Source organism: Aplysia californica, unplaced genomic scaffold, assembly GCF_000002075.1.
Source record: "Aplysia californica isolate F4 #8 unplaced genomic scaffold, AplCal3.0 scaffold00214, whole genome shotgun sequence".
Lineage (NCBI taxonomy): Eukaryota > Metazoa > Mollusca > Gastropoda > Aplysiida > Aplysiidae > Aplysia > Aplysia californica.
Genome location: NW_004797484.1, coordinates 259,398 through 284,928, shown reverse-complemented (window position 1 = coordinate 284,928; position 25,531 = coordinate 259,398). Strand labels below are relative to the sequence as shown.

Sequence of the window (25,531 nt, the reverse complement as noted above, 5' to 3'; positions counted from 1 at the left end):
GCTCTTGTTTTATTTTCTTTTTTTGCTCTCACTTAATTATTTTTGTATACTATTCTCGATTTTCCTTCTGAGACTGTCCTTGCTTTTGTTGTGGTTTGTTTTTACGATTTTATGCGATTTTTTTTTTACAACCATACCCGCGTGTGTGATTTTACACTAGAAAGGTACCCCTCCAATTTTTACGGAGTTATTGTCCTTCTCTTAAGGATTGGGGGGCGGGGTGGGGGGGGGGCGCCCCACAGCTGGCCAAGCCTGCTAAGTGCGAAAGGGTTATAAGCCACATACATGTTATATAAAAATCTCAAACCACGGATAACACAATTACAGAAAAAAACTATCTTTCAAAAACGATGAAAAATGTGCATGATACCATCACTTTCTATTAAGTCTTAAGACTTTTTTTTCTCAAGAATGTACACGTACGTGCGATATGGGCAAAGACGTAAAAATGCAAGAAAAAACAACAACCCACCACAGGTCATATTTCACCAGTACATTATTACCCTATACAAGTTACTCCAACAACTCACAACAAAGAAGATGAAGCTGAGAATTTGGGGTAAAAAAAAATTCACACAAAAAAAAAAAAAAAAAAAAAAACCCCTAAAATCTCAGTCGATGGGCACATATGTCAGAGCGTAGAAATCAATAAATATCTTCTCAAAGAAAAGATAAAAAAACAAGCTTAAGGAGAGGAAATTAGACATAAAATCACCTCTCTTAACTTCATGTATCTACGAATACTATATTACAGTACAATTTATTATTCATGAAATCATTAAATAGTAGAAGATAAAACTGCGGGGAAAAAACCCTGAATAAGCCTGTACAAATCCCACTTTCATTCCATATAAACCTATTCACCTATTCAGACGCTCTAGCATTATAGACCTGTCATTAAAACGTCCTCTCGTAGAAGAGCAGGTACGCCTGTGCCTTGAGAACCTCTGTCTCCGTGACCTCGTTGACTCGACTGTCGCTGATGTGGAACCAGCGGCCCGGCGCGACCAGGGCTTCGGCGCGTGCCTCCGTCTCCTTGTCCATCACGTCCGGCGCTGCCTGAGGGTCACCTTTAGGCCACCCGCTCTCCTGACCGGCATAGCATTCTTTGCTCTTCACAATTCGCTCCATATACCTGAAGATGGGAGTCCATTTTATTTTATTTGTTTTAAACCCAACCAAACAAGAATCAATAGTTATGAAAATTAACAAATACTATCACCAATACGAGCTATTCCGTCGTTCTAGATAAACGTAATTTCATATGTGCATCCAATGGTTATATACGTGTGTGCCTGTGTATGAAAGTGTGAGTGGTTGTGCGAGAGAGTGTGCGTGTCTGTGTGAGTGTGCTGATGTGTGAATGTATGTATTTACAAATTTATCTTTGTGGAGATTAAATTTTTTTTTTATCATATCTCTCAAATGTTAAGAAATATTTTCAAATTACAAGACCCCCCACCAAGCCATCTAACAATCAGGCTTCCATCCTTGGGGCTCAAAACAAGAAATCGTGTACAACATAAAAAGCTCTATTTCAAAATTAAATCCGGCATCAGTCTCACTCAATTGGTCTTTGTTATAGGTAATCTCTTAATTTATCCATTACAAAAATGCCAAACTGGTGTTTGTGGTGAAGCATAAAGGCTCTGTACAATTGCACAAGGAAGTTGCAAGTTCCATCAGCTTGAAAGCTGTACTTGAACTCAGTTTGGGCTGGCCCTGACATGAAAGGCCCAAACAGCCTGCTTTCCAAACGTGGCCAACCCCGTTGACACTGCAAGAGAAACTGTACAGGCCGACAGACGGACAGAGCACGACGGCCCAGTATATGATAGATACCGGACCTCAAGTGCGATGAGACCGAGAAAAAGAAAGAAAGAAGCCAGTTTTCCACATAACCTAAATTATGTCAACATAGGCCTAAAACACCAACAGCACGAGCAGCTACTTACACACTGAGCAGGTCCAGCGGGTTGGGCGGGTTGCCGTGCAGGAACTGTGTGTGTGGCCCCAGGCCCGGCCGTACCTTGATGTAGGCCGTGTAGTGGCCGCCGCTCAGACGGCCGCTGTGCTCCACCACGCCGTACAGCGAATACAGCACCTTGGACTGGCCAGCCTTCACGCCCTGGTGGGGACAAATTTTGTTTTTAAAGTTTTAGTAAGAAAGTTTTACGGCATATGCACCAGAGCACCCATCAACCACACACACACAGCCACAAGAAAGTGACACAAAAATACAAATGAGTTGAACCTGACCAGCTCTGATGGCGTGAGCCGATGTATAAACTTTCAGGGGCTTGACTTCTCTGTTTATTTCAAATTCAATGTGAGTAATTTACACAAAGAAAATGAGTGCTGATACATTGACTGTCCTAAATGCTGCCTGTACTTTTGTGTCCTTCAATCTATTTCGCCCTTAAACTATATCCACAAAACTTAAACCATGCAGCGAAACAAAACAAAGAACCACTGTGTATAAGAAGTAGGACGGAGAGTCAACACAAAGGTAGAAAACAGAGAGACAGTTAGTTTTAGTTTTAGTAGTTTTACAGCGCTCACAACTGCATAAGGTATATGAGCGCCAGAAGATTAGAGGGTGTTACAAGAGAGGAACAAATATAAAAAAGAAGGAGGGGAGATTAGGAAGATAGAAGTTTGACAGGAAAGAAGAAGCAAACCACACCAGAGCACCTGCCAACCACCCACAGAGATAAGGATGGCACATGTTTGAAAGTTTGATTGGCAAGAAGGAGCAAACGACACCAGAGCACCCATCAACCACACACACAGCCACTAAGAGAGTGACACAAAAATACAAATGAGTTGAACCTGACCAGCTCTCGTTGAGTGAGCCGATGAATAAGCTTTCAGGGGCTTGACTTCTCTGTTTAATTCAACTCCATGGACGTTAAACAAAGAAAATGAGAGCTGATACATCGGCTGCTCTAAATGCTGTCTTTACTTTTATTGTGTCCTTCATTTTATGCCACCCTTAGATGGTCGCATTTAAGGACAAGCGGGCTAACCCAGATTTTGGGGGTTTCCAGAAATTTTGACCTACACCAAAAGTTGAAATTGCCCCACCTATAGGAGAAGTTTGGTTTTATTGGTGTGTATATTTGTTTGGTTATAAAGAAAACTCTCCTCGTTTTTTAAAGAAACTGAACAAGGGACAAAAAACTTAACCTTCGATTTTCTCAAAACAGCATTTTTCGGGATAGCCCCCTCGTGCTTAAAAGCGACCAAATGATATCCACAAAACTAAACCATGCAGCGAAACAAAAGAAAGAAGAACCACTGTGTATAAGAAGTAGGACGGAGAGTCAACAGAGGTGGAAAAGACAGAGACAAAACAGAGGTAGAGTAGAGAGCTACACTAAGAAGATAGAAATAAGGAACAATAGAGACAGAAGGGTAAGCATACCAGACACAATATGTGAGGCAGCGTGGTAGAATCAGGCTCTCGTCAAAATAATCAAAGTGAAGAAACCTGCATTTTTCCGCAGGTTTGTGAATTTTTTTCAAATTTTTGTTTTTTGGCTCAACACCTTTCATGCCCATTAAAGAACTCATTTCTGTGTGGATTTTTCTGAAAAGCGTTGATAAAAGGCACAAAAATGTAAATTTTCAGTTACCACGGACTCTTAAGCTAAGGACATAACTAATCTTTGGCGGTCATTTTCTCAATAATTTTACATCCGAAAACAGGTAACCCCCACCTTCTTTCGCAAATATCTTGACTTGTACTCAAGATAAATGGATATTTTTTTCATCCAAATAAAGACAAATTAACAAGCTTTAAGATGACACCTATAAATCCATATGCCCCAAAATTGACGAGAGCCTGATTCCACCACGCTGCCTCACATAATGAGCTACAAAAGTAAAACCAGAGAGACAACACTGAGGTATGAAGATCAGTGTACACAATGAGCAACATTACAGAATAAAAACAGAGGTAAAGTAGAGAGCTACACTAAGAAGATATAAGTACGGAACAATAGAGGCAGAAGGGTAAGCATACCAGACACAATATGAGCTACAAAACTAAACCAGAGAGACAACACAGAGGTATGAAGATTAGTCTACACAATGAGCAACAATACAGAATAAAAAAAGAGGAAACGAAGAAGGGTAAGCATACCAGACATAACGAGCTGCAATAAGGAGCCAGGTCTAACAACAGAGGAAAATCCACGTGGCGATTCACTTTCCTGGACGTCAGACCAGTCTGTAGAATGCAAAAAAAAACCATCGTCACCAATCAAGGCAAGCAGAATTTTTGTTTCACTGTACGCCCCTTTCCCTCTGACACCCAGTTGTACCAAAAAATCAAGGGGGCTTGAAAGGAAGACAAAAAAAAAAAAGAATGGAAAAAGTTATCATATTCCTCTTTAACTTCATCAATCAGCATCTTACACTAAATTGACATTTTCATACACCAGCGAAGAGAGGGAGAGGGAGAGGGAAAAGGAGAGAGAGAGAGAGAGAGAGAAAGAGAGAGAGAGAGAGAGAGAGAGAGAGAGAGAGAGAGAAAGAGAAAGAGAAAGAGAAAGAGAGAAAAGGGGGCAGGGGTGATGATGCACTTATATCGTAGTTCCAGCATGATACTAGCTTGACTAATGACACACTGGAACAAATTTCTCAAATATCATAGTTTCAGAGGGGTTAAAACTGATGTATAACTGCAAATCTTATGGATCAGTGCAGCCACCTCTCTCACCTGTTCAAACCTCTTCAGGTGCAGAGTGAGGACGGCTGGCGGGCGAAATATCAGGTATTGCTTGTTGGCGTTGGAGTAAACCATTTCTTTCCCTTTCTTTTCAGCTGTGAAAAAAAAAAACACCAGTAAAAGTTAGATAAGTTTCAATTAAAAAAAAAAAAAAAAAAATAAGAGCTTAGTAAATTTAGAAGCTAATAATAATAATGGATTGCATCTATATAACGCATATCCACTTATGCAATGCTCTATGCTAGACAACTTTCAACAAAAAAAAAAAGAAGATATTCACAAGGCCATGACAATGAAGAACAGCAAGATAGAAAATGATCACTGAGAACAAAGTTAGTAAGCAAGTAAAACAGGGTCTAAATGAGGAAAAACCCGTCTGAGAGTATGCTGGCAGGTAACATCCACACTACATCTCAAAAGAAAATGCTCCATCAGCCACATGCCACCTGCGCCATATTTTTTGCAGGCAATAATCTTAATGACATATATTGTATAAAAATTCTACCAGGAGAAATGACACAACAAAAAAAAATTTGGAATGTAACCAGGCTGGGTACTAATGTTTAACGAGTCCCTTTAAAAAAAATCTGTGAAATGCTGACATACATTAGGCAAATAAAGTTCACAAAAATAAAACGAGAAAAATAGAATTTATTTGTTTGTTTTTGTAAAGTGTTTTACGGCGCTCGCAACTGCATAGTATAGGTCATATGAGCGCGCGGGACACTCCTAATATTTTCAGTTGGTAGGAAATTTTGAATTTTGCCCAGGTGGCGGCCGAAGCCTACTCTTATCAATTTTAGACCACCAAGGGATCTTTAACGTGCGCAACTTGCACACAGGCCCTCCGAGATTTTTCGCCCTTGCCCGAGAAGGCTAGGTGTTGATCTTTCCTACCAGAAGATCAGGGGTGTGGCAGAAAGACAGCAGTAAGGAGGAGCCAAGGAGTAGCAGTAGAAAGGCTGCAGAAAGAGTCAGGAGCCCAGAGGAGGGAGCAAAGGAGGTGAGGGGGCGGGGGCAGAAAGTGGAAATGAAAGCAGACAACAGAACATTGCTAGAGAGCAGGAAAGGAGGTGAAAGGAGACAATTTTAGAGAAGAAAATTTTTCGGTCGCTACCCGGATTCGAACCCGGGACCTTTGCATGAGAGGCCAACACCTTAACCTCTAGGCCACGAGAGTCCCCCAATAGAATTTAGACGCACACACATATTATTCCAATCATAAAATCTGTAAGTGTTTTCCCTCACCTTTTGGAGGCTGTGAGCTTTTCCTTTTGGCCTTGGTGCATTCTTTACAGCTGACCTTGTTGGAGCCAGTGAGGAGCTCGGCCGCCGTGAACTGGTTCAGACAGGACATGACAGAGCACTCCCGAGGGGCCGGGTGGTACCTGCGGAAAGTTTGTTGTAGGTTTAGTAAAGAGTAATACGGCACTTTCAACATTATAAGGTTATAATAATACAAATGATGAAGATTAAAGGAGCTACTAGAGAGTAATATACATAGTAAAAAGAAGGAGGAGAGATGAAGATGTTATATTGTCGCTTCAGAACTATTTTGTCCAAAATGTACTTAAATAAAGAGGCCCTTTGGACAAAATAGTTCTGAGGCGATGATGTGTTCGGTAGGATAGAGGGAGCAAACCAAATCAGGGCACCCATCAACCACCCACCCTGGGGAAATAAATGGTCATAGGAGGTATTGGGTTGAAGAGAGAAAAGTTGCATGAAAAAGATAGGAAAGGCATGGAGTTGAGGTGAATTCGATTTGAGTATTATTAAAGAGAAGCAAATTCACATTAAATAAGTCATTCAGTGCAGGAAACATTTAACAAAACAGAAAAAAGGAGAGAAAAAACAAGAAATCACAAGAAGCATCCTCCAATGCCACTCCCGAAGAGTAGAGAGGAGAGAGCAAACAAGAAGAGATATAGAACAAAGCAGATCAGTGAAGACTGAAGTGGAGCAGGGCGGCAGAGAAAAGAGTACATCAGTACTGAGTCGTTGGGCCTACTCCTTACACAGGCCAGTACAATAACAGCCATATTTTGAAGGGAACTGTTTATGACAACTGAAACTGAAACACTTAAAAACGAGGAGCAGATCACAACAAAACCAGAATAAGAAAAAAACTGACAGATTAAAGAACATCAAATTTTTCAGTTAGTATTTAAATAACGAAACCTGACACACTATCAAGTTTTTAACAAATTGCTGAATTATGAAAATGCATACCAAGTTTTACAATTTAATGGTTAGAAATCAGACAATTTTATAGAGGGAAAAAGAAGAGAGTTTGTGCCACTCACCGAGGTGCTAAAGTGCTCATGGAGTAGGTTCGAGCCTCCTTCAAGATCTCCTGCCTGGACTTGAGCACCTTGTTCCCCCCCTGCTGCTGTCTCTCCTCCGTAGAAGGTACCCCGGACTCATCCTCCTCACCCAAATCTTTCACCTTGGATAACGACGATGAGTTCTTCCCAACTTGACTAGCAGAAGCACCGGAATGATTCCCCTCCTCCTCCTCCTCTCTAGGGGAGCCCTTAAGCCCATCCGAGTTCCCTGGCAAGCTCAGGTTGAACGTGGCACTGACTTCAGGACACTGCTTCCTATCACAGTCTGGTTCTGGCGCTGATGGGCTCTTGCCCACGGCTCCTCCTGCCGTTGCCGCGTCACCCGTAGCTCCAGCGGAGTCGTTCACCGCCAGGTTGCCCATAGCGTTGGAAAGATCCACCACATCTGAATGATTATTAACGGTGACCTCACATGAAAATGTCTTTGCGTTGTTCTCCTCACAATCCTTTGAGCTGCTGCAGCCCGGTGCTTCTAAACCGTTGAACTTTGAGCAAAGTTCGGCTTCAGCCAATTTCTCCGCTGGGGTTTCGTTTGAAATAGTCACCACGTTATTGTTGATGATATCCTCACATCCGCCAGCTGCCGAGGCAGCCACGGGGAGAGAGGCTGTGACCACCACAGTGTCAAGGTCCTTTCCCTCGGACACTGGGCCCTGATGTGGGACACCGCTGCTGCTGTTGTTGGTTGTTTTGGCAAGTTTATTTGTAGCAGAAGTCTCGCGTCTGTTCACTTCGTTGTCTAGGTTATCCTCAATATCAGCATCTACAGGGAAAACAGAACAGAAAATGTGATACTGGTTGTGGTGGAAGGAAACCTGTGTCCCCAAAAGTGACACAATAGTTTGGGCATTTCAAGGACAGTTGACCTGGTGTTTGAAAAAAAAACCCATTAACAGTAATGAAAACGACAAAAAAATCATCTATGAGACCCTCTGTGCCAGTGTGGCTGGTAGGTTCACATTTTTTCCAACCTGTCTGTTGCATTTTTCCACCCTTTACCTTGACAAACAGTTAATGACTGTACAAGATCAAGTGAGATAAAGAAAACGACTACGGGCAAAGTGAGAGATCGACACAAAGAATTATGACTCCCCCCCCCCAATCACTGTCGTTCAACACTTTTTAAAAAAAAGTTCGCGCAATAACAAGGATCAAAGTGCAAAAGTGCTCACCGACATCCCCTGATAAAAGACAATAAATCAAAAGCAGATAACTCACCGGATGGGTCATCTTTAGAGCTGTTCCCGTCACGGTCGGCATTCCCCTCCAGCCCGTCTTTGCTGCCTTCCGGGGAACTATCGGCGGCCAGAGAGCTGCTGTCCACATCCCCGCCTCCAACACCACACAGCAACTTGTTCTCTGGCACCGCACTGCTGGGCCCCACAGCACCCTCCAGTCCTCCATTTTCAACTATTCTTTGTTTCGTTCTGTCAGATATTTTCCCGTTCTCTCCAGCCGCATCACCTTCCCCGAGTAACCCTGAGGTAGAAGCTGTCGGTTTTTCCGCGTCACAGGTCTCCGGTTTACCGCCGCTGTCGTCGCTTGCGTTGTGTTGATCTGGAGTCGTTGGTTTGTCGTCCCCATCAGCTCTGCTCGCTGCTTCACAGAGCTCATGACTCGGGGACTTTTGAGCTTTGCCTTTTTTCTAAAGAAGCAGAAAAAACACCTCGTCATCTTACTCACACAACAAAGAGTAAACACAAGGATGTAGGCTACATAGACAAAATTGAAAAAGACAGAAATGTCTGACCATAATGCATCAAGCATGAATGGTGATTACATAAAATGGGAACATTTGCTTTCAGAGTCCTGGGGCAGGCATAACCCAAAATTTTAGATAGCAAAACAGCATAAGAAATAACACATAGGGGTATTTATTTCATCATCCTCATCACAAAACAAATAATTTTCCTTTTTTTTGTTTTTTTGTAACAAAGGGGCATTTACAAATCATTACCATTTGTAATCTGGATACAAGCCAAACTGAAACTGAAGGACCGTATCACTTAAAAAATAAAGGCCTATCTTCCCTTTTAAAAATTTTGAAAATGAGCAAATCTTTTTTTCAAAGTACGAGGACCACAATCTTAGAAAGATCTGGTGAATAAACCCCCTTCCAACTAAACTTTTCCCAAGTATCTTAATACTGCTTCAATCTTAAAATGAGGAAAAGCTAAAACATAAGCACCACAACTTGTTCAAGCTTACTTACCTTGGCCTCTTTTTTCTGCAGTCTCTTGTTTTTCCGCTCCTGGTACTTGCTGGGTTTGTCGCAGGCGTCCAGGCCCATGGCAGACGCAGCCGCTGCGGCAGCTCCACCCTCGTCTCCCGCCTCACTCACGCTGACCGAATCTTTCTTCTTGCCGATCAGAACCAGATTTGGCCTTTGGGGCTTTGTGGGGGAAACAAGAACATTTCGTTACTTTTCTAAAAATAGAAGATATTTTCTATTGCAGTCGAGTCACAACACAGTTACATCTTTTGAGAAGGGTCACTTCTTCAGCTTTTCATCACACCCCCTTTCCACGCAAATTGTAAGATCACACAGCGACAGACATGTACCTCTAAAAACAAAGAAAGTAATAAAAGAAGTTTTTTAACATCTGGCATAAGGCTAATATCAGAATAAGCATCAACGTGTATTGCTCTTTCGATATGTATCTATATAACTCTTAAGGTCTGTAATTAAATTCCTGCATGTGGTTGAATGATGCATCCGATGTGATGTGTATATTTCGTCAGCTTTACTTACTCTTTTCATATAAAGTTTAATGAGAGTAATATAATATCATTTACATTTTTATGTATACCTGCATGTGTTTTTACGATCCTGTACAGCCAAGAAAAATTTTCCTCTGGGATGATAAAACCTTATCTCATCTTTCTCTCCAAAACCACACAGAGAGGAGGGCAGGGCATACACACAACAGGTATCAATAAAGGGAATTAATCAGGAGATAAAATTATGGCATCAGCACCTAACTGAAGACAAACAGCTCAGCGTCCTTTTCGGGACTTAATTTCACCCTCGTCCTAACAAACAACGACAAGTGACTCATCTCAGAACAACTCCACCACCTCTAGTTTTCTGACAGCTGCCAACAGAAAATAATAATCAGTCTGTGCCATCACTAACCCCTTCCGTCAACAGAGAAAAAGAGAGGAAACATCCAACTAGAAATTAGCAACAGCAAAGGGGACTGACTGATCAGGTTTCTTACTATCTTTAACTCTAAATTCTAAAATAGTTAACCACATGGCAGTTACCCCATCAACACAATGATGAGACTATGCAAAAAAAATAAAAAATATAAAAAGTCTCAAAGTACTGTACCTTCTCTTCCATCACAGGGAGGGACAGATCCAAGAATGCTTCAAAGATTTGAGATGCCTGAAAATATAGAGACAATTTAAATGATGCAGATAAATCAAATATACTTTATTGGACAGCATTTCACAAGTTGGGGACAATAAGAAACAACACCAACAACAATTTTCACTCCTCAAAGTCAGAGCAAAAAAACCACAAGGCTGTGTTCATCCAACCCCTACCGACCCCCCACCAATAAAAAAAAAAATGATGCACAATTTTGTGGAACAACAATAGCAATACTACACACATATTCACACACGCCATAAAGACAAGAAGAAGATTAGAGTCACAAAACATTAAAAGCTTACATTTTTACACTCCTCACACTTGACAGTACTAACTAGCTGTCCACCAAACAAGCTGTCCAGGAATGTGTGCTTCACCTGCCGGCCGTATTCTGAAATTTAAAAAAAAAGTATGCAAAACAAGCATGTTATCAGACAGGAGAGGGTACTGAAAATATAATCAGCTGTTCAAACAAGACACATTTCAATTCAGTCTTATTATTTTAGTTTCTATTCAGAAAACAGGCCAAAAGCATACAAGAAGGCTACATATTTAACTGAAAGAACATACTGACAGACAGGAGTACTGAAAATATATACAGCTATTCAAACAAGACACATTTCAATTTGGTTGAATGTTTTTATTTAGACAAAGACCAAAAGCATAGAGGTACGCTACATATTTGACTGAAAGAACATACTGACAAACAATGACACACACACATACATTCATTCTACATTCAAATCACTGCAAATTCTGGGAGAGTAAAAAACAGGCCCTACAAAATGAGCCCTCTTGTAGGGCTGGGCAATGAGTCGCTTTAGCAAAATCCGAATACCATGTTAGTGCACCTCTTCGGCAAACAATATGATATGAACCGCTTCGGTAAATGGGTTAGAACCACTTCGACAAACAGGTTAGCATTACTTCAACACATGGGTGCACCCACTTCGGCAAACGAGCCAGGAAAGAGAGTTTAAGAGTCTGAATTCGGATAATGTTTCATTGAGAAGTATCCGGTTATCCTTATAGATTATCCGGATTTTGCCCACCTCTACCCTCTTGCACAGTAACTGAAATCCAAGAGATTTTCCACAGCCTTTTGCAATTAGTCTGATGTAAACACTACAATTTCTAATAACAAACTTTTATAATACATCCAACAACATTATGAAAAATTGTACATACCTTTCACTTTCAATTTCGTCTCTTCATCAACTTTCTTTGGATGTATCGTGTCTGGTAGTTTGAAAAATTTTAGAATGGATGATTGACCCCTCTGTTGACAGAAAAAGAAAATTTATTTTAAGAAACTTTTCTGGTTTTATAAAACAGCCACCTCACTCAACTAAGAGAAACATTTGAGTTGAAACAAAGCCAATGACATCAAACATGTTACAAAAATAAAAAGACACTCCACATTCTGAGTACAAATGACACAGACAAGACATGCCATGAACAATTAACATAATCGTACAAGTTATGTGGTTTCAAAAAGTTTTAGTAGAGGTTTTATGGCGCTCACAACTGCATAAGGTCATATGAGCGCCAGAAGATAAGAGGTGTTACAAGAGAGTAACAAACATAAAAAAGAAGAAGGGGAGATAAGGACGATAGATGTTTCATAGGAAAGAAGAAACAAACCACATCAGAGCACCTGCCAACCACCCACAAGTAATGTGGGTGAATAAATTCCAAGACATTTCATTATCATAATGCTTAACGTTTTGCAAATATTACCACTCGTACTTGAACACAAATGATTAAAATAGAATTAGAAAATCAAAATGATGGCCAAAAATATTTGTAAAATTTCTTTCAAGCTTTTGACAACAAACGTCAATCCTGCCTGAAAACTTCATAGAGCTCAAACATACATGAGGAAATGATGTTAAAAAAAATAATTTTTTGGGGGGTTTAATTGGCAGACGACTGGACCCCCCCCCCCCCCCCCCCCCAACAACTTTTTAACAGTGCACAATGCATGAAACCAGAATGCAAAGGGTCAATAACAAACTCTGCCTTGCCTTAATTTCTTCCATCCGGATGCAGTCGATGAGATACCTCAACAGCTCATGGCTGTCCTGTTGTTGGAAACCTTTGAACCTCGGGGCTCTGGTGAAAATGGAAGAAAAAGATTCAGAATAACGGCATATATGGGAATTCAAAATGCACCTTTCAACATACTCTCATACCAAATGATCACAAAGGTAGGTAACTAAATAAGTAAAAACAGAATAACTAGTTATGTCCTTGACCGTTGACGTTTTTATCAGTAAAATCTTATTTTCATCAGTAGTAACATTGCTGACCTGTAGATCTCTTACTACTACTATTACAGTAGAATCTCTTATTTTTCAGAAATACAATTTTAAACATCTTACATTTTACCAGTACAACCTTTGACCTCTCACTTTGTACTAGTAAAAATCTCTAACCTCTTATTGTTTCATTTTACCAGTACAACCTTTGACCTCTCATTTTGTACTAGTAAAAATCTCTAACCTCTTATTGTGAAATCTTTAATCTCTTACTTTTTACAGACTTGCGTGAACAGGGCATTAGGGTTCACAGTGCCATTCCTCGTGGTTCCTCCCTTCATCTCTTGCAAAAAGTTGAGTAGAGCGACTGTGATAGGTCCAGCATCCTGATACGTTGTCTGAATACTTGGCTGGAAAAGAGAGACATTATATTTTTTTGAGAATTGAAGTATTCACATCATCTACAAAACAGCTGGGGGAGTTTTGCCCTAGTAACAAAATTGAATCATGATTCAAATGCACGATAGACAGCCAGTAATTTACACTGGTCAAACATGAAAGAGTGACATGAGGCCTTAAAAGACAATGGAAGACAGAATATGTTGAACCTCGAGTTCTGGCAACCTGCAAGACACTGCAATCACTATGTAGAAAAGAATTTTCATCTGATAACCTTTTTTTTGCCTGCGAGCTGAAATATGCTCAAGAAACCAGTTACAGTCAGAGCATAACACCATCACTACTGTGGAGCGCATCCTTCAGCAGTGCAAGACACACAGGACCCTGAGACAGGAAACGTGGCCAACCCCCAATGACACTACAAAAAAACGTTGCACGGGACGACAGAGGAACTGAGAAGGAGGGCCCAGTATAGGACAGCAACTGCACTCCAAGTGTGATGCCGTCGAAAATAAGAAGAAGAAGAAGAAGAAGAAGAAGAAGAAGAAGAAGAAGAAGAAGAAGAAGAAGAAGAAGACTCCGGCCGAAAAGAAGAAGAAAAAGAAGAAGACTCCGGTCGAAAAGAAGAAAAAGAAGAAGACTCCGGTCGAAAAGAAGAAAAAGAAGAAGACTCTCACCAATGGTTTCTTCTCCGCAGCCTCATCGTCTCTCTCCTCGTCGCTGGAGCTGCAGTCACTGTCGACGGCCGGCTCGGGGCCCAGGATGGTGCACAGCTTGCCGTGCTTGCTCCAGTCCACCAGGAGGCTCTCCAGGCCACGTGTCTGCGAGATGCTCTGAGGGAGAAACGAGAATTGATTGTTTAACACTTTGCCATCACAAGACTCCTATAGCAAAAACCCTTGCCATCAAAGGCAAATGCCTTTTGTGGAAAAACTAAAGAAAATGGGTGGTAAACATCGCCGATCAGTGAGACGAGACAGCAAAGCGTTAATGGTTTACCACCTCCAAAATAATTGTTAAAAAAAATAATAGTATAGTTTTAGTAAGTGTTTTACGGAACTTGCAACACAATAAGGTCATATAAGTGCCGAAGATTAAAGAGGTGTTGCGAGAGAGTAACAAACACAAAAAAGAAGGAGAGATAAAGAAAATGGATATTTGATAGGAAAGAAGGAGCAAACCACACACCAGAGCACCCACCAACCACTAATAAGAATACTAATAACTTGAAATTTTATTTTTGCACATGGCCCCCAGGGGGTAAGTAGTTTGTACCCAAACTTATGTCTTTTATAATATTATTTTAAGACATACTGAATAATGAACAAGGCACGCAACTTCCTTGACATAAAAATCTTAAGACATTTATGACTTTGATCTATTATTTATATGCAGACTTTATAATATATATATTTTTTTAAGTAAACCCGGGGGCTCTCGTGGCCTAGAGGTTACGGTGTTGGCCTCTCACTCAAACGGTCCCGGGTTCGAATCCGGGTAGCGACAGAAAAATTTTCTTCTCTAAATTTGTCTCCTTTCACCTCATTTCCTGCTCTCTAGCAATGTTCTGTCGTCTGCTTTCGTCTCCTCCTTCTGCCCCCACCCCCACACCTCCTTTGTCCCTTCCTCTGGGCTCCTGATTCTTTCTGCAGCCTTTCTACTGCTACTCCTTCGCTTCTTCTTACTGCTGTCTTTCAGCCACACCCCTGATCTTCTGGTAGGAAAGATTTACACCTAGCCTTCTCGGACAAGGGCGAAAAAATCTCGGAGGGCACGTGTGCAAGTTACGCACGTTAAAGATCCTTTGGTGGTCTAAAATCGATAAGAGTAGGCTTCGGCCGCCACCCGAGCAAAATTCAAAATTTCCTACTAACTGAAAATATTAGGTGTGTCCTGCGCGCTCATATGACCGTATGCAGTTGCGAGCGCCGTAAAACACTGTACCAAAACAAACAAACAAAGTAAACCCACAGATCAAATGCATCATTAGAAACCGTATATGTACACAATGGAAAACTTTTTAAATAAAACAACATCATCATCCAGTGCCAGATCTGCGACAGACATCGGCGATCATGATTTTCCATTCATTCCTTTGCTCGGATGCTCTCAGAAAAGCTACGTTTCCCTGATCTTTCCCTGTTACCCATTTGTTTAGGTTCCCTAAGTATGTTGTTCTGGGCCTACCCCTGTCTCGCTTGCCCTCAATTTTGCCAGTGAGAGCTAGATGTTTTAATAAAACAAACAATTTTTAAAAAATATGACGAACAAGTGGCATACCTGCATAACCGCATTGAAGAAACAGGTGTTTCCCAAGTTGCTCAGGCCCTGTCGAGAAATCAAAACCGTCGATGTGAAGTTGCCATAAAAGAGGCAGTAGGGCTCAACAAATTCTACCAGAGTGAAATTCTGATTCACATTTTTTCAACTAGAGATTGGAACATGTCCAACACCAGAATCAAACACCAAGACTTCAGTTGATTGATACATTAGAACAGCTTAATGTTCATTTGACAGAACAGTTATGTATTATTTTAATACAATGAACAAAAGAGACAAATGCAAAAAAATTTTAATTTTAAATTTTAAAACAATTCAACGCCAAAAATATTTTCACCCCAAAAGGAGATTCACATAATGAAGAAACATACCCTTTATAAAGCAAACCAAGACCATTTTGATGCAGCAGTTCATAATAACTAGACAACATCATAGCTATTTGTGAGATATTCAAACGAAATTGATACCACAAAAAGACATTTTGTTTGAGCTTTCCTTTCATACAATTCACGCCCTACCTTGACTTTCACACATGATCCAGAGCTCTTTGAAGAAGGACCGTTCATGGCTGGGGCAGCTTCTGCCATTGGACTGTCGGGGGTTCGACCTGCTTGAGAAAAGGGTTGATAAAACCTTAGTTTGTTTGCTTTGAGAAAAGAGATGCAGATCAGCAAAATTTGAGTCACATAATGAAGGAAACAGCAAGATAGACAGAAAGTAGAGTGGAAAAAAAGAAGAAGTCAGACTTACTAGTGGTACCTTTCAATCACATACAGATAAATATGTGCTTTTCTTTAAACATCTTAAACAATTGAACACATTTGAGCATTTCTTTGCACATCCTTCATAAAGCAGGTGCATATTTTTTGTACAAGAAAGAAAAAAAAAATGATGAACCCATATGCCAAGGTACTCAACTCACTTTCTGAGAGTCAAAACAAAGGTTACTCTGTGTGGAAATAGTCTAAAATAAGTACAATTTCTGATAACAGGTCAAGTTTCGCTTTCTGAGGAGCCCCAAGTTGAGAGGAGACTATACCTATTCTTTTTCCCCATAAATGATCAAAATATGCAACTACAGCTGCACACCACAAAATAAACACCACCACCTAAAAAAAAGACTATTAGTATCTTACCCATTGGTAATAAAGGTTCTGGCTTTGCAAGACCACTCTGTTTGTGCAAGAAGTCGATACATCCTTGGATCCGAGGGCCTGGGGGTACCTCTTCATCACACATATAACACCTGCAAGGTCAGGCATCACAGACAAAAGCAGGTTTTTAAAACTAGAAATTTAGCTTAACTTGCATTTTTACTATTTCATTGGACAACAAAAAGCACTCTTCAATAACTATCAATATTCTTTCTCATCGTAATACTAAGATGAAAGACATCATTCCCATGGTACTGATACAAGCTGGGTTGCACAAGAAAAAGGAAACAAAAAAAACAACAAAGCATTATGTTGCACGGCTTTAAACTTGGACAAAAAGAAACATGCAAATAGCCGCGTATTTTTGGGACAAATGCACTGGACTATATTCTCTAGTTGAGTATTTTAATGCTACTATTTCCAATCCATGAAATGCTTACTGTAACTTATAAAAATAGGTAAGAAATTTGATATGGTTTTGTTTCTAATTATGGCACGTTATTCATGACTTTTGAAAATCCCCAGTAGGTATGAGAAGGAACAAAATCAACCTGTCAATTACTTTTCAAAGCAACTGACAAGGTGTAACCAATCCAAAGTAATTTTCCAGGAGTTAGGAACAAAACTCAAAATCTTCATGACTTATTAAAAATGATCTCAGAGGTACAGCAACTTTAAAAAGATGATTCAAACGTATTTCCCACTTACCATGTGGACCAGTTGGTTAGATTAACAATGATACTGTGTAGACTAGAATGAGGGGTTTTATAATGCTTCAAGGCATGTCTGTTGACTGAATTTCTGTCACAGCCCTGAGGAAACAAAAGGGGTTGACAAATAAGCACATAAGTATTGGTATCTTCAATCAAAAGATCACATGCTAGCAGCAAACTACACCAATTTGGAAACCTTTACTTTAGTGTGGGATTATGCGAAATGCGAAGCACTACGAGTACGATCGCATTGACCTCACAAGGACAAGGGACGTCACTCTCCGCGAGAGTGATAGTGAGTAAAAATCAAGACCGAGAGGCGAGCAGTTCAACTCACAATAACTCAAGAGGTAAGTCTTAGCTTTATTTAAGCGCTACTCCTACAGGAGAGCATTTTTTTCTTTTGTAATTTCAACTCCTAACGAATTTATGCTGCAACTTTCTCCCCAGCATGCTAAAACAACTTTCTCCCCAGCATGCTAAAACAACTTTCTCCCCAGCGTGCTAAAACAACTTTCTCCCCAGCGTGCTAAAACAACTTTCTCCCCAGCATGCTAAAACAACTTTCTCCCCAGCGTGCTATGCTAAAACATAAAACAACAAAGAGAAAATCAAAAGATAAGACAGACAGTGGCCCATATTTTAAAAAGTGAAAGACAATGTGATATCATTTCTCAGGCTGTATGGTCTGGCAAAAGGGCTCATTTAGCTTCGCAAAAATTGCTCCTTTTGCCAGTCAGTTTAATTCCTGTACATTCCAATTATCGACCTTTGACCCAGAAAGAACATTCCATGTGAAGTCTGTTCAGCATATCATATCCCACCTTCTGTCAATAGTCTAAAGCCCATCGATATAGGGTCAGCTAAGAAAAAATAATTAAAAGCACATTGCCAAAGGATACACTATCCTACTTAAGGGAGCTAGGAACTGAACCCCCGGTTTTATGACTCCAAGACACCCATGTTAGCAACTTGACTAAGAAATATCTGAATAAGTACCTACAAGCTCTTTTAGTTCTAGTTTAGTTTTTATAAGAATTTTACGGCACTTGCAACACACAAATAGGTCATGTCAGTAATGAAGATTTAGAGGTTGTACTGGAGAGTGATATACAAAGAAAAGAAGGAGAGATTTAAAGGAAGATAAGACGTTTGACAGAGGAAAAAAGGAGCAAATGACACCAGAGCGGCCACTAACCACCAACATACTTACAGAGTGACGCCAAAAGTACAGATTGGACTTACCTGATGTCCACACTGCAGGCAGATACATACAGTGGTCTCCATCACCTCTGCCTCGTCATCCTCTGCGGCGGCTGGGACAGGCCCTTCTATCAAACCTCCGAATAAATCTCTGGACGCCGCTTTCGGTGCCTCCTTGCTACACAGCTGTCAGACACACAGCAGCAAAGGAAGAAAAATGTACTTGTAAGTTTTCTTGTTTTCGTAAGAGTTGCAATACAATAAAATCATATAAGTGCCAAAGATTAGAGGTGTTACAATAGAGTATCAAACACAGAAGAGAAGGAGAGATCAGGAAGATAGATGTTTGATAGGAAAGAAGGAGCAAACTACACCAGAGCGCCCGGCAACCACCCACAAGTTTTCTTGTAAAAAAGAAAAAATCAACAAAGAAATTAAATCCACCATAACATAACAAAACACAGAAATGTTCTACTCCAAACATTATATATATACATGGTATACCTTGGCATATAAAAAAAAATGTCCTCTTCAAACAGCATTTCTACAAATATCATGGTTAAGTTTACATGAAAACATTTCAAACAAATACTTTTTATTGATCATCATAATATAGAAATAAATGTTCAGTAACTATATCTGAGAATATCACAGAAAATAAAACATTCAGTGAGTTGAAAATAAAAAACATTTCTTTAAAACAAACATTTCACACAATTTCTGTATTCCTTGCGAGTTCCTTGAGAATAAGATGGGGCAAAAAAAGCAAACATCACTCACTGTGCATTCACCCAAGGAAGTAGTTAATTTCAAAACTGTCTTTCTCATCGCTGCCAAGTTGACTGCTTTTGTCACATGAGGACATCCTGAGGACCAAAAAAATAAAAAATAAATTAATTAATAAATCTCTATGAGGTAAGAAAAAAATGCAAAACTTGTCATTGTTGCATGAACCTCCTGCCAATCACTTTTGAGGCTCAAAGAAAATTACAAAGTACTGCTGTCGGACTTCTTTTCAATTTTAAGGAAACTGACCCTACAAAAAGTTTTTTAAAAAACCACAGAGGAAACGACATCATATGACAGTCTTTTCAATGAGTAAGATTACTTTAAAGTATGTATACCACTCACAGCTCATAGAAACGACAAATAATATAATCTGACAGATGTGTTAACTGAATATCAACCCTCGAATACGTAGAAAAATCTCTAACTAGTGGATATTCAATTGATTTATGTTATATGTATATATATATATACATGCATGTTTATTTGCACTTGTTATTGTGTATTCTCAGGTACCTTTGTAATTCGTGATTTCGTATTATTAATAACTTCAACAGTCTTTGTTCTGAACTTAGTATGTAATTTATTTCATCAACAACACGAAATCACGTTTGACATAGGTACCTGAAAACACACAAATAACATAGGCACCTGAGAACACATGAATAACATAGGTACCTGAGAACACACATATATATATAACATAGGTACCTGAGAACACATGAATAACATAGGTACCTGAGAACACACAAATAACATAGGCATCTGAGAACACACAAATAACATAGGTACCTGAGAACACATAAATAACATAGGTACCTGAGAACAGAGATGAATAACTTTTAAGTAAGTGCAAACGAACATCATATAACATAAATCAATAAAATATCCTCTACTAACCTTGTCCTCCATCATCACTCGAATCTTCAGCATCATTCTCCTTCGCTTTGCGTATCCGGTGCCTTCTGTTCTTACCCATTTTGTAGGAAATAGACGGATCAGTCTCCAAAACTCTCATTAGGCTGTCTTAGGTCTGGAAGCAAAAAAGAGATAATGGGTCATGACAAGGTGGAATTAGGCTCTTGTCAAATTTTGGGGATATGGAGTTATATTTAAATGTTTATTGATGTTATTAAAACATATATATGTTTATTTGTCTTGCTTTAGAAGAAAATAATATGCATCTCGTCTTGAACAGAAAAGTCAAGATATATATAGCAATTTTATATTAATTAAAGAAGGTGGGTTTGCTGGTGTCAAAGGTAAAACTAGAGAGAAAACGGCTGCCAACGTCTGGAGTTTCCAAAGGCTTGAATATAGCCTACTTGAAAACTGCAAATTTACATTTTTGTGCCTTTGATCAACGTTTTTCATAGTTCGAATGTCTGGAAATTATTCCTTCAACCAACTTCAATAGCCTTCTTTCCAAGTCTGGACATTTCACTACACCACTGCCTGGCCAGACCTAAATCGGTACACATAAAAATAAAAAAAAGGTAGTGTTAATTGCGACAGAATGACCGTGTGACAACTAACGCAGCGTTAATTGAGACAGAGTGAACATGGAGCTCTTTTACGTTGATGATTAGAATCTAACATCATCTAGATCTATCATTTCTGCTTCGCATCCCAGCATGGTACTAGTTTTATCTAATCTCCGCTTGAAAATGAAGGCTTTCTAGAGCAGGCATTTAAATCTCACCACGAATTTGACAAAGTTTTGCTAAATTTAAAGATGAACAAAAATTCTGTTGCCTTATAATAAGAAAAAATCATCAGAAACAGTTGAGAATGCTTAAAGAGTGTGGCAAAAATCCACAAAGACTTTCTGTACAGTAGAGTTGACTTTATCTGTACACATTATAGACAGCCCAAATATTGAGGCAACAGTGGCATCGGTGGCCTAGTGGTTAGGCTCTCGGACTCGCAACCGTAAGGTCGTGGGTTCGAATCCCGTCAGGGGCCCGACGTTGTGTCCTTGGGAAAGGCACTTTGCACAAATTTTCCTCACTTCACCAAGGTGGAAATGGGTACCCGGCTATAGACGGTGAACGATCTTGTCAGTTTGATAGTGTTTGAGCGCGTGAAATCCGCAGCTTGCACTGTATGCTTCCGCGGAAGCTGAGTATGTTTCTGAGTGTTCTCAGAGGGTCTGCTGGGGTAATAATAGTTGTAAAGCGCATAGAGCATGCTCTTGAGCGTGGATATGCGCTATATAAAAATGCAATTATTATAATATTAAATATTACAACAAAACATCAGCAGCATACAACAGCAACAAGTACCACTAGGGGCAACAACAACAACAAGAAAAGAGCTGTGCAACTGTCATTGTTTGTTAATTTGGTGTGTGTGTGTGTGTGTGTGTGTGTGCGCGCGCGTATAAGCCACAAACGCACACAAATTCAAGCAGACTGACGCACTCACACTTGACCTGCGTGAATGGGGATTCGACTCGGGACCCGAATGACACGTAACATGATGCGTGCTGCGCCTGCGCTGAGCCATGGGCTACACTGATTCGGGACCAGAACGTAGGCGAGGTGCCGAAACAGGCTTATCGGGCGACATAAACCTGGCTCCCGCAGGAGGAGGGTTAATGGGGTAATTACGACAGAGTGAGTCTTTGACAAAAAAAGAAGTTAAATAAAAAGAAAAACACACATGCACACTCACACACCCTGTCTCACACACACACGCACAAAATGTGAAAATTGCACATATATATTCACTCACACACACACACACACTCTCACGCTCAAACGCACACCGCACATGCTTGTGGCAATGACAATGAAAAATTAAATATTCATCCAAATCGCTTAAAAATGGGCTTAAATGAAAAGAAGAGTAAATTCTAAGAACAATGGTTTTTAATTTTTAAAAATCCATTGATAAATGGCAAAATGTTGGAGGACCTTCATATAGGAAAATATCGCCAAAATGTGGGACATACCATGTATGTCATGATTTATTTTGAGGAAAAACTGTTCATAAGTCGTGATGAATTGGAGCATATGAATGAAACTTTGGCATCTTCATGTGATTTTTAGTGCAGAATCTAGTCCTGCTATCACTTTTTCGATGTCTTTATCACTTTGGATTTTAACCCTCGTCCTGCGGGAGCCGGGTTTATGTTGTTCGAAAAGCCTATTTCGGCACCCCGTCAGCGTTCTGGTCCTGAATCAGTGTAGACCCTGGCTCAGCGCTCGCGCAGCGCGCATCATTTTACGTGTATTCGGGTCCCGAGTCGGATCCCCATTCATGTAGGTCAAGTGTGTGTGCGTCAGTCTGCTTGAGTTTGTGGCCTTCTTCTAGAATCGCCTGCGTTGGTTCGTAATCGAGGCATATGTTGTCTCATTCAAAACATGCCAAGTTGGCAGCTCTAGATGTTCGTCCAATGAAATTATAGAAAAATTTACCCACTTAGCCATGAGGAGCTTGAAAGGATAGTCAGGAAACAAGACTTCCATTTTTCTATACAAAATCTTTTAAATGAGCTTGATTTTGTATGAAATGATACTAGCTATTTTACCTGATAAAAAATGAGCTTGTTTGATAGTTTTGAATACCAAAGTGCAGGTACAAAGAACAATACAATTTGAGTGTAAAACATTTGGAAATTGACCTATATTATCCCCTTTCGAACCTCAGGTCATTCATAGCAACAAGAGCGTCCAGAAAGGTTCGAATGGGCGTAAACTACTTGTAATGTCTTTTATCAGCTTGTGAGAGGGGGTTATTCGTGTGTTTGTAAGTTGTAACACTTTATAAATAGAAAGCTATGAAAAGATAGAGCATTATTTTCATCATCGGTTAACACACTCCCGCGGTATTCATGGCGAAAACACACGTTTCCAGGCGCGCGCTGTACACCAACAGTACACACTGAGTGACCCCGGCGACCTACCCGGCACGTCCGACGTAATCGGTTGCTGATAAGATTCGCATCTCGGCACAGATGCAGGACAAGAGTTAGATATCTAATTATCACAGAGTCACTGTGTCTCAAAACGCCATGTTGGTTGTCACAGCGTCACTCTGTCGCAATAAACGCTACCACAAAAACTCTGCATCTCAGCTGATTGATATACTTAATTTCAATATGATATAGAGGGAAGGACTTCAGTAACGAGCGACCACCCCATCAAACACAATAAAGAAGAGGCCTAGACCTAACCCTACCCCTGCCCCAAGCCCTCAATTCTGCTCTGTCTCATCATAGTGGTCGCTCGTTACGGAAGTCCTCCCTGACATAGAATCTAGAATTTAACTCACAAAATTATTCGTTATTAGTTTAACATAGCCTAGATCTAGATCTAGATTCTAGATCTAAATCTAGATTCTAAAATCTATATTCTAGAAAGATTCCTTCCCAACCTTCAGCAGTACTTTACCTTCCGTAAATTGTAGCTTCCGCTGTTCCAGTCTCAGCAGTGTTAGCAATCAGCAGAACTCATCAGCGTTCTGATCTACTTGCTTCTTAGATCCAAAACCTAGATCTCCATCTGACCTGATCCAAAACTGGAAAGACAGTCTTGGGGAGGATTCCCAGTCTTGTCTCGTCCACTCTGTGGTTGAGGATGTTTCTTAATTCAAGAGTAGGTAGAGCTATTACCGACCAGCGTACGGTGGCTGTAAACGGCAAGGCCTTGCTGACTCAGATTTACATTTCAGTTTATATTCACTTTCATACGAATTAAAACAAAATAAACGAACAAAACAACTAAATTCTAGATCCACTACTGCTAATGTGGCTGTCAAGAACCAATGGTTACACTTCAGAGTTACAGCACCCTAAACTCAATAGGGACTAACTAAATCTACCAGCATTGGACCATCAATACCAATGATGATGAAAGGAAAGGTGCATCACTCTTTGCTGTGTGTACGAGAGCAGGATGCAAGCCAAATTTTAAATGTCGTAAAATATTAATATCGCTTAATAACACAAAGATGTTATTATATCAATTTTCTAAGCATCTTTAACTGTAATTATCGAATACAGCAAATCAAATCATTAGAAAATGTTGATAAAATCCAGCTATATTCTCATAACGACATAACTCAATCACGTTTGGAGTAAACGAAATCTTTTTCCAAAGAAGGAAAATTTGTACTTCTACTTGTTGTCAATGTACACAAACATTAACTTGCTCAGAAGAAGTTGAGGGTACTTCGAACCACCCTACTTATTATTATTGCCGTTTCGTTTAGAGTTCTTGGTAGATTTTCTGATTCATAAATATAGCCATAAACTTTACAGAGATGGCTGGGGCAAGAAAGTTTGTTGATCATAAGCTGAAGCAAAGAAGAGTGGTTTTGTTTGCGAAGTCGTATTCACCGGAGTGTAAATTTGTAAGAGAATTCCTAGATGAGTATAAATTACCAGACAAAGATTATGAAGTCGTAGAGATAGAGCGGAGACAAGATTGTGTCCAAATTGAAAACTATTTTCAAATATTGTGTCTGACAGACTCAAGAGCGGTACGTGAAAAATATTTACAAGTTGAAAAGTTAAATAGGAAGAAACCAGGAACAGTGCAGATATCTCGTATGTGATTGCTCATGATTAAGTGCAGTCTTACCCTTGTGTCTGTCTGTGTACAGAGATATTCATGTGTGTGTGTGTGTGTGTGTGTATGAGTGTGTGCGTGTGTGCGCGTGTGTGCGCGTGCGCGCGCGCGCGCGCGCGCGTGTGTGTGTGTGTGTGTGTGTGTGTGTGTGTGTGTGTGTGTGTGTGTGTGTGTGTGTGTGTGTGTGAGAGAGAGAGAGAGAGAGAGAGAGAGAGAGAGAGAGAGAGAGGCGTTAAAGAGAGAGAGAGAGGGGGGAGAGGAGAGGGATAGATAGATGGATAGATAGATATACAGATAGACAGACAGATGGATAGATAGATAGATAGATAGATAGATAGATATATAGATAGATATATATATATAGATAGATAGATAGATAGATAGAAAGATAGATAGATAGATAATTGGATAGACACACACACAAACACACACACACACACACACACACACACACACACACACACACACACACACACACACACACACAGAAATCTTCTTCTTCTCGATCGCATCACGCTTGAAGACCGTTTCGTTTTTTGTCCTAAATTGGGCCGTCCAGCTCAGTTCATTGGTCGGCCCGTATAGAATGGTCAGTGAATTGAAAAAGACAAATACTGATTTGAATTCAAATTTTCTGATCATCAAAAATCGAAACAGATTTGTGTCTGTTTTTGGCTTTGTGGTGTGTCTTTGACTT

The 25,531-nt window shown here is 40.0% G+C and overlaps 1 protein-coding gene across 2 annotated transcripts; it reads right to left on the bottom strand.

The window, feature by feature from the left end:
- Window positions 1-17: 17 nt before the first annotated feature.
- Window positions 18-24,335, bottom strand: LOC101855191 (ubiquitin carboxyl-terminal hydrolase 16). 2 transcript variants are annotated; one of them, XM_005099451.3, is made up of 22 exons: window positions 23,656-24,335; window positions 20,159-20,291; window positions 19,253-19,338; window positions 18,515-18,658; window positions 17,265-17,368; window positions 16,539-16,648; window positions 15,921-16,012; window positions 15,403-15,450; window positions 13,800-13,955; window positions 12,997-13,133; window positions 12,490-12,577; window positions 11,651-11,741; window positions 10,765-10,853; window positions 10,418-10,474; window positions 9,296-9,475; window positions 8,302-8,728; window positions 7,042-7,846; window positions 5,984-6,123; window positions 4,727-4,830; window positions 4,148-4,234; window positions 1,956-2,128; window positions 18-1,135 (listed from the first exon to the last, which is right to left on the bottom strand). In XM_005099451.3, the coding sequence occupies exons 2-22, from the start codon at window positions 20,274-20,276 to the stop codon at window positions 898-900; spliced, it is 3,474 nt and encodes a 1,157-aa protein (XP_005099508.1). In that variant the 5' UTR covers window positions 20,277-20,291; window positions 23,656-24,335; the 3' UTR covers window positions 18-897. The 2 variants fall into 2 exon arrangements, with proteins under 2 accessions (XP_005099508.1, XP_012938605.1); XM_013083151.2 differs by having other exon boundaries at window positions 15,921-16,009; window positions 23,656-24,334.
- Between the last annotated feature and the right edge of the window lie 1,196 nt (window positions 24,336-25,531).

Coding starts and splice junctions, on each gene's coding strand:
- LOC101855191 (XM_005099451.3), bottom strand. CDS start 20,276: ATGAGAGTTTTGGAGACTGATCCGTCTATTTCCTACAAAATGGGTAAG. Junction 10,854..11,650: donor GACGAAATTGAAAGTGAAAG/GTATGTACAATT, acceptor TTTAAATTTCAG/AATACGGCCGGCAGGTGAAG. Junction 1,136..1,955: donor CCGCTGGACCTGCTCAGTGT/GTAAGTAGCTGC, acceptor TCCCATCTTCAG/GTATATGGAGCGAATTGTGA.